This window comes from Tachyglossus aculeatus, chromosome 16 (assembly GCF_015852505.1).
Source record: "Tachyglossus aculeatus isolate mTacAcu1 chromosome 16, mTacAcu1.pri, whole genome shotgun sequence".
NCBI lineage: Eukaryota > Metazoa > Chordata > Mammalia > Monotremata > Tachyglossidae > Tachyglossus > Tachyglossus aculeatus.
Window position 1 is genome coordinate 2,641,614 of NC_052081.1, and position 12,946 is coordinate 2,654,559.

General features: G+C 51.5%; 1 protein-coding gene across 1 annotated transcript in view; it reads left to right on the forward strand.

Annotated features, from left to right (window-relative positions):
• Nucleotides 1-10,381, forward strand: part of SLC22A15 (solute carrier family 22 member 15) — a 35,694-nt gene extending 25,313 nt beyond the window's left edge. The window contains exons 8-12 of the mRNA XM_038758087.1: nucleotides 215-300; nucleotides 3,555-3,675; nucleotides 4,571-4,643; nucleotides 7,220-7,411; nucleotides 9,712-10,381. Coding sequence (XP_038614015.1) covers nucleotides 215-300; nucleotides 3,555-3,675; nucleotides 4,571-4,643; nucleotides 7,220-7,411; nucleotides 9,712-9,795 — 556 coding nt within the window. The 3' untranslated portion in view covers nucleotides 9,796-10,381. The remainder of the gene's footprint in view (nucleotides 1-214; nucleotides 301-3,554; nucleotides 3,676-4,570; nucleotides 4,644-7,219; nucleotides 7,412-9,711) is intronic.
• The last annotated feature ends 2,565 nt before the right edge of the window (nucleotides 10,382-12,946 follow it).

The following is a 12,946-nucleotide window of genomic DNA, read 5'->3' on the forward strand; positions in this document are numbered from 1 at the left end:
ACACAGTCAGCGCTCCAGAAATACGATTGAATGAATGAATGAATGAACGAACCGTTCTAAGCGCTGGGGTAGCTACAAGATAATCGGGTTGGACACCGTCGCAGTCCCACCCGGGGCTCGCGGTCCTCATCCCCATTTTACAGATGAGGCGACTGAGGGGAGGGAGGGATTTGGGGCGGGCCGGGCTCACCGACCGCTGCTTTGGTTTTTCGAGGTGCGGCCGCCGGCGGACGTTGGCGGCGTTTCTGTTCGTTGGGGGCCTGGCCTGCCTCGTTGTCATGTTCCTCCCTGAGAAGAAAGGTAAAATCCATCCCCCACGTCGATAAGTTACTCTCCCCGGCGCTTAGTACAGTGCTCTGCACACAGAAAGCGCTCAGTATGTACGTCTGACTGAAGGGAACCGCGCTCTCTCCCTCTCTCCTTGGCTCAGTTTCCCTAGAATGTAACTTCTTCCGGGCCAGGGCCTGGAAGCGGCGTGGCTCAGTGGAAAGAGCCCGGGCTTTGGAGTCGGAGGTCATGGGTTCAAATCCCGGCTCCTCCAATTGTCAGCTGGGTGGCGTGGCTCCGTGGAAAGAGCCCGGGCTTTGGAGTCAGAGGTCGCGGGTTCAAATCCCGGCTCCGCCACTTGTCAGCTGGGTGACCTTGGGCCAGTCACTTCACCGCTCTGGGCCTCAGTGACCTCATCTGGAAAATGGGGATGAAGACTGTGAGCCCCCCGCGGGACAACCTGATCACCTTGTATCCTCCCCAGCGCTTAGAACTGTGCTTTGCACATAGTAAGCGCTTAATAAATGCCTTCATTATTATTATTCTTCATTATTAAGTGGTGGGCCGGGGTTCTAATCCTGATTCTGCCCCTCAGGGGGGGTCCCATGGCGTGTGTTCCCCTGCCCCCCGTGGGACAACCTGATCACCTTGTCCCCAGCGCTTAGAACAGTGCTTTGCGCATAGTAAGCACTTAATAAATGCCGTCATTATTATTATTCTTTATTATTAAGCAGCGGGCCTGGGTTCTAATCTGGACTCTGCCCCTGGGGGGGTCCCATGGCGTGTGTTCCCCCTGCCCCCCGTGGGAAAACCTGATCACCTTGTCCCCACCGCTTAGAACAGTGCTTCGCGCATAGTAAGCGCTTAATAAATGCCATCATTATCATTATTCTTTATTATTAAGCGGCAGGCCTGGGTTCTAATCCTGCCTCTGCCCCTGTGTGGGGGGGGTCCCATGGCGTGTGTTCCCCCTGCCCCCCGTGGGACAACCTGATCACCTTGTCCCCAGCGCTTAGAACAGTGCTTTGCGCATAGTAAGGGCTTAATAAATGCCGTCATTATCATTATTCTTTATTATTAAGCGGCGGGCCTGGGTTCTAATCCTGCCTCTGCCCCTGGGTGGGGGAGGTCCCATGGCGTGTGTTCCCCCTGCCCCCCGTGGGACAACCTGATCACCTTGTCCCCACCGCTTAGAACAGTGCTTCGCGCATAGTAAGCGCTTAATAAATGCCGTCATTATCATTACTCTTTATTATTAAGCAGCGGGCCTGGGTTCTAATCCTGCCTCTGCCCCTGGGTGGGGGGGGTCCCATGGCGTGTGTTCCACCCCCCGTGGGACAACCTGATCACCTTGTCCCCAGCGCTTAGAACAGTGCTTCGCGCATAGTGAGCGCTTAATAAATGCCGTCATTATCATTATTCTTTATTATTAAGCGGTGGGCCTGGGTTCTAATCCTGCCTCTGCCCCCTGGGTGGGGGAGGTCCCATGGCGTGTGTTCCCCCTGCCCCCCGTGGGACAACCTGATCACCTTGTCCCCAGCGCTTAGAACAGTGCTTTGCGCATAGTAAGCACTTAATAAATGCCGTCATTATCATTATTCTTTATTATTAAGCGGCGGGCCTGGGTTCTAATCCTGCCTCTGCCCCTGGGTGGGGGAGGTCCCATGGCGTGTGTTCCCCCTGCCCCCCGTGGGACAACCTGATCACCTTGTCCCCACCGCTTAGAACAGTGCTTCGCGCATAGTAAGCGCTTAATAAATGCCGTCATTATCATTACTCTTTATTATTAAGCAGCGGGCCTGGGTTCTAATCCTGCCTCTGCCCCTGGGTGGGGGGGGTCCCATGGCGTGTGTTCCACCCCCCGTGGGACAACCTGATCACCTTGTCCCCAGCGCTTAGAACAGTGCTTCGCGCATAGTGAGCGCTTAATAAATGCCGTCATTATCATTATTCTTTATTATTAAGCGGTGGGCCTGGGTTCTAATCCTGCCTCTGCCCCCTGGGTGGGGGAGGTCCCATGGCGTGTGTTCCCCCTGCCCCCCGTGGGACAACCTGATCACCTTGTCCCCAGCGCTTAGAACAGTGCTTTGCGCATAGTGAGCGCTTAATAAATGCCGTCATTATCATTATTCTTTATTATTAAGCGGCGGGCCTGGGTTCTAATCCTGCCTCTGCCCCTGGGTGGGGGTCCCATGGCGTGTGTTCCCCCTGCCCCCCGTGGGACAACCTGATCACCTTGTCCCCAGCGCTTAGAACAGTGCTTTGCGCATAGTAAGCACTTAATAAATGCCGTCATTATCATTATTCTTTATTATTAAGCGGCGGGCCTGGGTTCTAATCCTGCCTCTGCCCCTGGGTGGGGGAGGTCCCATGGCGTGTGTTCCCCCTGCCCCCCGTGGGACAACCTGATCACCTTGTCCCCACCGCTTAGAACAGTGCTTCGCGCATAGTAAGCGCTTAATAAATGCCGTCATTATCATTACTCTTTATTATTAAGCAGCGGGCCTGGGTTCTAATCCTGCCTCTGCCCCTGGGTGGGGGGGGGTCCCATGGCGTGTGTTCCACCCCCCGTGGGACAACCTGATCACCTTGTCCCCAGCGCTTAGAACAGTGCTTCGCGCATAGTGAGCGCTTAATAAATGCCGTCATTATCATTATTCTTTATTATTAAGCGGTGGGCCTGGGTTCTAATCCTGCCTCTGCCCCCTGGGTGGGGGAGGTCCCATGGCGTGTGTTCCCCCTGCCCCCCGTGGGACAACCTGATCACCTTGTCCCCAGCGCTTAGAACAGTGCTTTGCGCATAGTGAGCGCTTAATAAATGCCGTCATTATCATTATTCTTTATTATTAAGCGGCGGGCCTGGGTTCTAATCCTGCCTCTGCCCCTGGGTGGGGGTCCCATGGCGTGTGTTCCCCCTGCCCCCCGTGGGACAACCTGATCACCTTGTCCCCAGCGCTTAGAACAGTGCTTTGCGCATAGTAAGCACTTAATAAATGCCGTCATTATCATTATTCTTTATTATTAAGCGGCGGGCCTGGGTTCTAATCCGGACTCTGCCCCTGGCGGGGTCCCATGGAGTGTGTTCCGCCCCCGTGGGACAACCTGATCACCTTGTCCCCAGCACTTAGAACAGTGCTTCGCGCATAGTGAGCGCTTAATAAATGCCGTCATTATCATTATTCTTTATTATTAAGCGGCGGGCCTGGGTTCTAATCCTGCCTCTGCCCCTGGTGGGGGGTCCCGTGGCGTGTGTCGTGTCCCCCACCCTGTTGTTTCCTCTCCCCCAGACACGGGCCTGCTGGCAGTGGTCAACGGCCGCTCCCTGTCCCTGCTGGGGAAGCTGACCATCAGCGCGGCCTTCAACGTCGTCTACATCTACACAGCCGAGATCTACCCCACCGTCATCAGGCAAGTCAATCAATCGATCAGTCGTATTTATTGAGCGCTCCCTGGGTGCAGAGCACTGGACTAAGCGCCTGGGAAGTCCAAGTTGGCCACGTATAGAGACGGTCCCTACCCAACAGCGGGCTTACGGTCTAAAAGGGGGAGACAGTCGCCCCCGCCGTCTTCTCCCGTAACCCCGGTGGCCCTCCGACTCGTCCGTCCATTCATTCCGGCATATCTATCATTCATCCATTCAATCGTATCTATTGAGCGCTTGCTGTGTGCAGAGCACTGTACTGAGCGCGGGCAGCATCGAGAGACGGCCCCTACCCAACAGCGGGCTCTCGGGCTAGAAGGGGGAGACGGACGACGAAACCCAACACGGAGATGGCGGCCGCCCGGCAGAGTCCGGCCTGTCACTCAGTGGTATTTATTGAGCCTTTACTGCGTGCGGAGCACTGTACTGAGCGCTCGGGAGAGCCCAGCCCAACCCCAGACAGACCCATTCCCTGCCCACGACGAGCTGACGAGCCCCTTCCTTCCTCTCCCCCTCGTCCCCCTCTCCATCTCCCCCATCTTTCCTCCTTCCCTTCCCCACAGCACCTGTATATATGGATATATGTTTGTACATATTTATTACTCTATTTATTTATCTATCTATCTATCTATCTATTTATCTATTTATTTATTTATCTATCTATTTATTTATCTTGTACATATCTATTCTGTTTATCTTATTTTGTCAGTGTGTTTGGTTTTGTTCTCTGTCTCCCCCTCCTCGACTGTGAGCCGGCTGTTGGGTAGGGACCGTCTCTCTGTGTTGCCGACTTGGACTTCCCAAGCGCTTAGTCCAGTGCTCTGCACACGGTAAGCGCTCAATAAATACGATTGATTGATTGATTGATTCTGTCTCCCGCAGGAACGTCGGGCTGGGCACCTGCTCCATGTTCTCCAGAGTCGGTGGGGTGATTGCCCCCTTCGTCCCCTCGCTGGTTGGTCTGTGCCGTGCCCGCTGGGGCCCGGGGGAGGGCATCGGGGTCAAGGGTCAAAGCAATCAATCAATCAATCGTATTTATTGAGCGCTTACTGTGTGCAGAGCACTGGACTAAGCACTTGGGAAGTCCAAGTTGGCAACATATAGAGACGGTCCCTACCCAACAGTGGGCTCACAGTCTAGAAGGGGGAGACAGAGAACAAAACAAAACATATTAACAAAATAAAATAAATAGAATAGATATATATGCATACAAACATACTCATTCATTCATTCAACCATATTTATTGAGCGCTTACTGTGTGCAGAGCACTGGACTAAGCGCTTGGGAAGTCCAAGTTGGCAACATCTAGAGACGGTCACTACCCAACAGTGGGCTCACAGTCTAGAAGGGGGAGACAGACAACAAAACAACACATATTAACAAAATAAATAGAATAAATATGTACAAGTAAAATAAATATCAATCAATCGTATTTATTGAGTGCTTACAGTGTGCAGAGCACTGGACTAAGCGCTTGGAAAGTCCAAGTTGGCAACATATAGAGACGGTCCCTACCCAACAGTGGGCTCACAGTCTAGAAGGGGGAGACAGACAACAAAACAACACATATTAACAAAATAAAATAAATAGAATAAATATGTACAAGTAAAATAAATATCAATCAGTCGTATTTATTGAGCGCTTACAGTGTGCAGAGCACTGGACTAAGCGCTTGGGAAGTCCAAGTTGGCAACATCTAGAGACGGTTCCTACCTAACAGCGGGCTCACAGTCTAGAAGGGGGAGACGGACAACAAAACAAAACATATTAATAAAGTATAATAAATAGAATATGTACAAATAAAATAGAGTAATAAATCCATACATACATATATACGGGTGCTGTGGGGAGGGGAAGGAGGTAAGGCGGGGGGGATGGAGAGGGGGAGAGGAAGGAGGGGGCTGAGTGTGGGAAGGCCTCCTGGAGGAGGTGAGCGCTCAGTAGGGCCTTGAAGGGAGGAATCAATCAATCATATTTATTGAGCGCTTACTGTGTGCAGAGCACTGTACTAAGCGCTTGGGAAGTCCAAGTTGGCAACATATAGAGACGGTCCCTACCCAACAGCGGGCTCACAGTCTAGAAGGGGGAGACAGAGGACAAAACAAAAACATATTAACAAAATAAAATAAATAGAATAAATACGTACAAGGAAAATGTACGGGACAGGTGAGAACGAGGCCCGGTGAGGAGATTAGCGGCAGAGGAGCGGAGGGTGCGGGCTGCGATGGAGAAGGAGAGAAGGGAGGTGAGGTAGGAGGGGGCGAGGGGATGGACAGCCTGGAAGCCCAGGGTGAGGAGTTTCTGCCGCATTGGTAGCCACTGGAGATTTTTGAGGAGGGGGGTAACATGCCCAGAGCGTTTCTGGACCAAGACAATCCGGGCAGCGGCGTGAAGAAGGAAGAGAGTGTGGGAATCAATCAATCAATCAATCAATCAATCGTATTTATTGAGCGCTTACTATGTGCAGAGCACTGTACTAAGCGCTTGGGAAGTACAAATTGGCAACACATAGAGACAGTCCCTACCCAACAGTGGGCTCACAGTCTAAAAGGGGGAGACAGAGAACAGAACCAAACATACCAACAAAATAAAATAAATAGGATAGAAATGTACAAGTAAAATAAATAAATAAATAAATAAATAAATAGAGTAATAAATATGTACAACCATATATACATATATACAGGTGCTGTGGGGAAGGGAAGGAGGTAAGATGGGGGGATGGAGAGGGGGACGAGGGGGAGAGGAAGGAAGGGGCTCAGTCTGGGAAGGCCTCCTGGAGGAGGTGAGCTCTCAGCAGGGCCTTGAAGGGAGGAAGAGAGCGAGCTTGGCGGAGGGGCAGAGGGATTGGGGGCATTCCAGGCCCGGGGGATGACGTGGGCCGGGGGTCGATGGTGGGACAGGCGAGAGCGAGGTACAGTGAGGAGATCAGTGGTGGAGGAGCGGAGGGTGCGGGCTGGGCTGGAGGACAGAAGGGAGGTGAGGTAGGAGGGGGCCAGGGGATGAAGAGCCATGAAGCCCGGGGTGAAGAGTTTCTGCCTGATGCGCAGATTGATTGGTAGCCACTGGAGATTTTTGAGGAGGGGAGTGATATGCCCAGAGCGTTTCTGGACAAAGATAATCCGGGCAGCAGCATGAAGTATGGATTGAAGTGGAGAGAGACACGAGGATGGGAGATCAGAGAGAAGGCTGGTGCAGTAGTCCAGACGGGATAGGATGAGAGCTTGAATGAGCAGGGTAGCGGTTGGGATGGAGAGGAAAGGGCGGATCTTGGCAATGTTGCGGAGCTGGGACCGGCAGGTATTGGTGACGGCTTGGATGTGAGGGGTGAATGAGAGAGCGGAGTCGAGGATGACACCAAGGTTGCGGGCTTGTGAGACGGGAAGGATGGTAGTGCCGTCAACAGAGATGGGAAAGTCAGGGAGAGGACAAGGTTTGGGAGGGAAGACAAGGAGCTCAGTCTTCGACATGTTGAGGGAGGGCATTCCAGGCCCAGGCAGAGGGTTTACCGTGTCGCTCTCCTCTCCCAGAAACGAGTGCAGTGGTCCCTGCCCTTCCTGGTGTTCGGGGTGACGGGCTTGGCCTCGGGGGCGCTCAGCCTGCTCCTGCCGGAGACGCTCCACAGCCCCCTGCTAGAGACCCTGGCCGACGTCCGCCAAGGCGGGTCCCACCGGAGGCTGGGCGCCCAAGCCCTGGCCCTGCGCAGCCCGGACGACGCCCAGGTACGCTCGCGTTGAGGCCGTCATTCTTTCAGTCGGACCTACGGGCCGGGCCCGGGCATCAGAAGGACCTGGGTTCATTCATTCAGTCATATTTAGTGAGCGCTTATTGCGTGCTGAGCACTGGACTAAGCGCCTGGGAAGTACAAATCGACAACATGTAGAAACGACCCCTAATCCCGGCTCCGCCACGTGTCTACTGGGCCTCCTCGGGCGAGTCACATAGCTCCTCCGGGCCTCAGTTAATAATAATAATAATAATAATAATAATGGCATTTGTTGGGTTCATTCATTCATTCAATCATATTTATTGAGCGCTTATTGGGAAGTGCAAATTGACAACATATAGAAATGACTCCTACCCAACAATGGGCTCACAGTCTAGAAGCGGGGGTTCTAATCCCGGCTCCGCCACGTGTCTACTGGGCCACCTCAGGCGAGTCACGTAGCTTCTCTGGGCCTCAGTTAATAATAATGATAATAATAATAATAATAATAATAATAATAATTAATGGCATTTGTTAAGCACTTACTATATGCAAAGCACTGTTCTAAGCACTGGGGGCGATACAAGGTGATCAGTGGGGATTGTGAACCCTGATCACCTTGTATCTTCCCCAGCGCTTGGACATAGTAAGCGCTTAACGAATGCCATTATTATCATTATTATTATTAAGTTGTCCCACGTGGGGCTCACAGTCTTCATCCCCATTTTCCAGATGAGGGCACTGAGGCTCAGAGAATAATAGTAATAATGATGGCATTTATAAAGTGCTTCCTGTGTGCCAGGCACTGTACTAAACACTAGGGAGGTTACAAGGTGATCAGGTTGCCCCACGGGGGCCTCACAGTCTTCATCCCCATTTTCCAGATGAGGTCACTGAGGCACAGAGAAGTGAATTGACTTGCCCAAGGTCACACAGCAGACGTGTGGCGGAGCCAGGGTTTGAACCCATGACCTCTGACTCCGAAGCCCGTCTAACCCAGACAGTGCTTGGCACATAGTAAGCGCCTAACAAGTGCCATAATTAATCATAATAATAATGATGGTATTTGTTAAGCGCTTACTCTGTGCAAAGCACTGTTCTAAGTGCTGGGGAGGTTATAAGGTGATCAGGTTGTCCCACGGGGGGCTCACAGTTTTTAATCCCCATTTTTCAGATGAGGTAACTGAGGCACAGAGAAGTTGAGTGACTTCCATTCATTCATTCAGTCGTATTGAGCGCTTACTGTGTGCAGAGCACTGTACTAAGCACTTGGGAAGTACAGATTGGAAACATATAGAGACGGTCCCTACCCAACAGTGGGCTCACAGTCTAGAAGACTTGCCCAAAGTCACCCAGCTGACAGTTGGCGGAGCCGGGATTTGAACCCATGACCTCTGACTCCAAAGCCCGGGCTCTTTCTATTGAGCCATGCTGCTTTATCGATTGAGTGCCTTCTGTGTGTAGGGCAGCATACTAAGCGCTTGGGAGAGGAAGGTAGAACAATAAGCAGAGCATTAGAACAGTGCTTTGCACATAGTAAGCGCTTAATAAATGCCATTATTATTATTATTATTATTATTATTATTATTATTATTATTCCCTGCCCACAAGGAGCTGACAGTCTAGAGGGGGAGACAGACATGAACAGAAATAAATAAATAATAATAATAATGGCATTTATTAAGCACTTACTATGTGCAAAGCACTGTTCTAAGCACGGAGAAGGTGACAAGGTGATCAGGTTGTCCCACAGGGGGCTCACGGTCTTCATCCCCATTTTCCAGATGAGGGAACTGAGGCCCAGAGAAGTGAAGTGACTTGCCCAAAGTCACCCAGCTGACAATTGGCGGGTGAGGGATGTGGAGCTGGATGAAGAAAGGGAGCGAGTCGGGGTGACGCAGAAGGGAAGGGGAGAAGAGGAAATGGGAGGGCGGGGGGCGCAGTCAGGGAAGGCCTCTGGGAGGAGAGGGGCGTCCAGTAAGGCTTTGAAGAGTTCCCAGTCCTCCATCATTCATTCATTCATTCATTCATTCATTCAACACTGTGCCCTTCTAGTCCCCTTCTAGACTGTGAGCCCATTGCTGGGTAGGGACCATCTCTATGTGTTGCCGACTTGTACTTCCCTAGCGCTTAGTACAGTGCTCTGCACACAGTAAGCGCTCAATAAATACAATTGATGGATTGTACTGAGCACTTGGGAAGTCGGCAACATATAGAGAGGGTCCCCGCCACAGATCTGGGGGGCGGGGAGGGGGCCACGCGCTGTTGTCCTGACACCCGTCCTCCCGCCGCCCCCTCCCACCACCGGGCTTCCAGTCCACAGGCCCGGAGACCCCCGAGGGGAGCGAGAGCGACGACGAATTCTACGACGCCGACGAGGAGACCCAGATGATCAAGTGAAGACCCCCGGCCCCCTCGCCGGGACGGGCCGGCCGCCGGAGAACGCCCTCCGTTTCCGTCAGAGGGGCCGAGCGAGGACTGCCGGGCGGCGGGGCTGGATTATCCGCCGCTCTCGGTTATCCGCGCCGCTTCCCGGCTCGCGCGGGGCGGGTGGCCGGCGGTAGCCGCGCTCGGTAGCCCCTGCGGAGGGGTGGGCCTGCTGTGAACGATGACCTCTGGGGTCCGTGGCTCCCGCCGGACCGGACGCTCGGAAAATGTTGGTTTTTGGAGAAAGAGACTCGTCCTCGCACCTTAGCCCGTAGCCCAACACCCAGGAACAGTGGCCCATTTCCGACGGCGGTGTAGTAGCCCGTCGGGCCGGGGGCTTGGGTGGGCGGGCAAGGGGAGGGCAGAGCCACCCCTAGAGGGGCACGAAACGAATCTCTAACACCCAGGGCTCTGCCCGCCGGGCACGTGCTGGCCGTGACCGGCGTGTAACGGCACGCTAATCCACCGCAATACGGGGTATTGCAGCGTGTAACCGGAATAAAAGCCCTCAGGAGGCTGGGGGAGTCACTCAATCAATCAGTCGTATTTATTGAGCGCTTACTGTGTGCAGAGCGCTGGACCAAGCGCCTGGGAAGTCCAAGTTGGCAACATCTAGAGCCGGTCCCTACCCGACAGCGGGCTCACAGTCTAGAAGGGGGAGACGGACAACAAAACAAAACATATTAACAAAATAAAATAAATAGAATAAATATGTACAAGGAAAATAAGAGTAGTATATACGTACAAACGTATTCATTCAATCGCATTTATTGAGCGCTTACTGTGTGCAGAGCACTGGACTAAGCACTTGGGAAGTCCAAGTTGGCAACATCTAGAGACGGTCCCTACCTAACAGCGGGCTTACAGTCTAGAAGGGGGAGACAGACAACAGAACAAAACATATTAACAAAATAAATAGAATAAATATGTACAAGGAAAATAAGAGTAGTATATACGTACAAACGTATTCATTCAATCGCATTTATTGAGCGCTTACTGTGTGCAGAGCACTGGACTAAGCGCTTGGGAATTCCAAGTTGGCAACATCTAGAGACGGTCCCTACCCAACAGCGGGCTCACAGTCTAGAAGGGGGAGACAGACAACAGAACAACACATATTAACAAAATAAAATAAATAGAATAAATACGTACAAGGAAAATAGAGTAATATATATGTACAAACATTCATTCAATCGTATTTATTGAGCGCTTACTGTGTGCAGAGCACTGGACTAAGCGCTTGGGAAGTCCAAGTTGGCAACATCTAGAGACGGTCCCTACCCAACAGCGGGCTCACAGTCTAGAAGGGGGGGACAGACAACAAAACAACACATATTAACAAAATAAAATAAATACGTACAAGGAAAATAATATATATGTACAAACATTCATTCAATCGTATTTATTGAGCACTTACTGTGTGCAGAGCACTGAACTAAGCGCTTGGGAAGTCCAAGTTGGCAACATATAGAGACGGTCCCTACCCGACAGTGGGCTCACAGTCTAGAAGAATTGCAGTGAAGCACTGTACTCAGTGAAGCAGCATAGCTCAGTGGAAAAAGCCCGGGCTTTGGAGTCACAGGTCATGGGTTCAAATCCCGGCTCCGCCACTTGTCAGCTGGGTGAATCTGGGCAAGTCACTTCACTTCTCTGGGCCTCGGTTCCCTCATGGGGATTGAGACCATGAGCCCCGACTGGGACGGGGATTGCTTTGCTTGAATAATAATTATGATGACATTTATTAAGCGCTTACTATGTGCGAAGCACTGTTCGAAGCGCTGGGGAGGTTACAAGGTGATCAGGTTTGTCCCCTGGGGGGCTCCCACTCTTCATCCCCATTTTCCAGATGAGGTCACTGAGGCCCAGAGAAGTGAAGCGACTTGCCCAAAGTCACCCAGCTGATAGAGAAGCAGCGTGGCTCAGTGAAAAGAGCCCGGGCTTTGGAGTCAGAGGTCATGGGTTCAAATCCCAGCTCCGCCAACTGTCAGCTGGGTGACTTGGGGCAAGTCACTTCATTTCTCTGGGCTTCAGTTTCCTCGTCTGTAAAATGGGGATGAAGACTGTGAGCCCCCCGCGAGACAACCTGATCACCTTGAAACCTCCCCAGCACTTAGAACAGTGCTTTGCAATAGGAAGTACTTAATAAATGCCATTATTATTATTATATCTCTGGGCCTCAGGTACCTTATCTGTAAAATGGGGATGAAGACTGTGAGCCCCACGTGAGACAACCTGATCACCTTGTAACCTCCCCAGCGCTGAGAACAGTGCTTGGCACATAGTAAGTGCTTAATAAATGCCATTATTATTATTATCTCTGGGCCTCAGTTCCCTCATCTGTCAAATGGGGATGAAGACTGTGAGCCCCCCGCCGGACAACCTGATCACCTTGTAACCTCCCTAGTGCTTAGAACAGTGCTTGGCACATAGTAAGTGCTTAATAAATGCCATTATTATTATTATCTGGGCCTCAGGTACCTTATCTGTAAAATGGGGTTGAAGACTGGGAGCCCCCCGTGGGACCACTTGATCACCTTGTAACCTCCCCAGCACTTAGAACAGTGCTTGGCACATAGTCAGTGCTTAATAAATGCCATCATTATTATTATTATGTGCCCGGTGCTGTACTAAGCGCTGGGGTGGACACAAGCTAATCAGGTTGGACCCGATCCCTGTCTCACGTGGGGCTCCCAGTCTTCATCCCCATTTTCCAGATGAGGGAACTGAGGCTCAGAGAAGTGAAGTGACTTACCCAAAGTCACACAGCTGACAGGTGTCTCCTCCTCTCCTCCTCCCCATCCCCTCCGCCCTACCTCCTTCCCCTCCCCACAGCACCTGTATATATTCATTCATTCATTCAATCGTATTTATTGAGCGCTTACTGTGTGCAGAGCACTGTACTGAGCGCTTGGGAAGTCCAAGTTGGCAACATATACAGACGGTCCCTACCCAACAGCGGACTCAAGGTCTAGAATATATATCTGTACAGATTTACTGCTCTATTTATTTGACTTGTACATGTTTACTATTTTATTTATTTTATTAATTATGCTCAATAAATACGATTGAATGAATGAATGCTCTGCACACAGTAAGCACTCAATAAATACGATTGAATGAATGC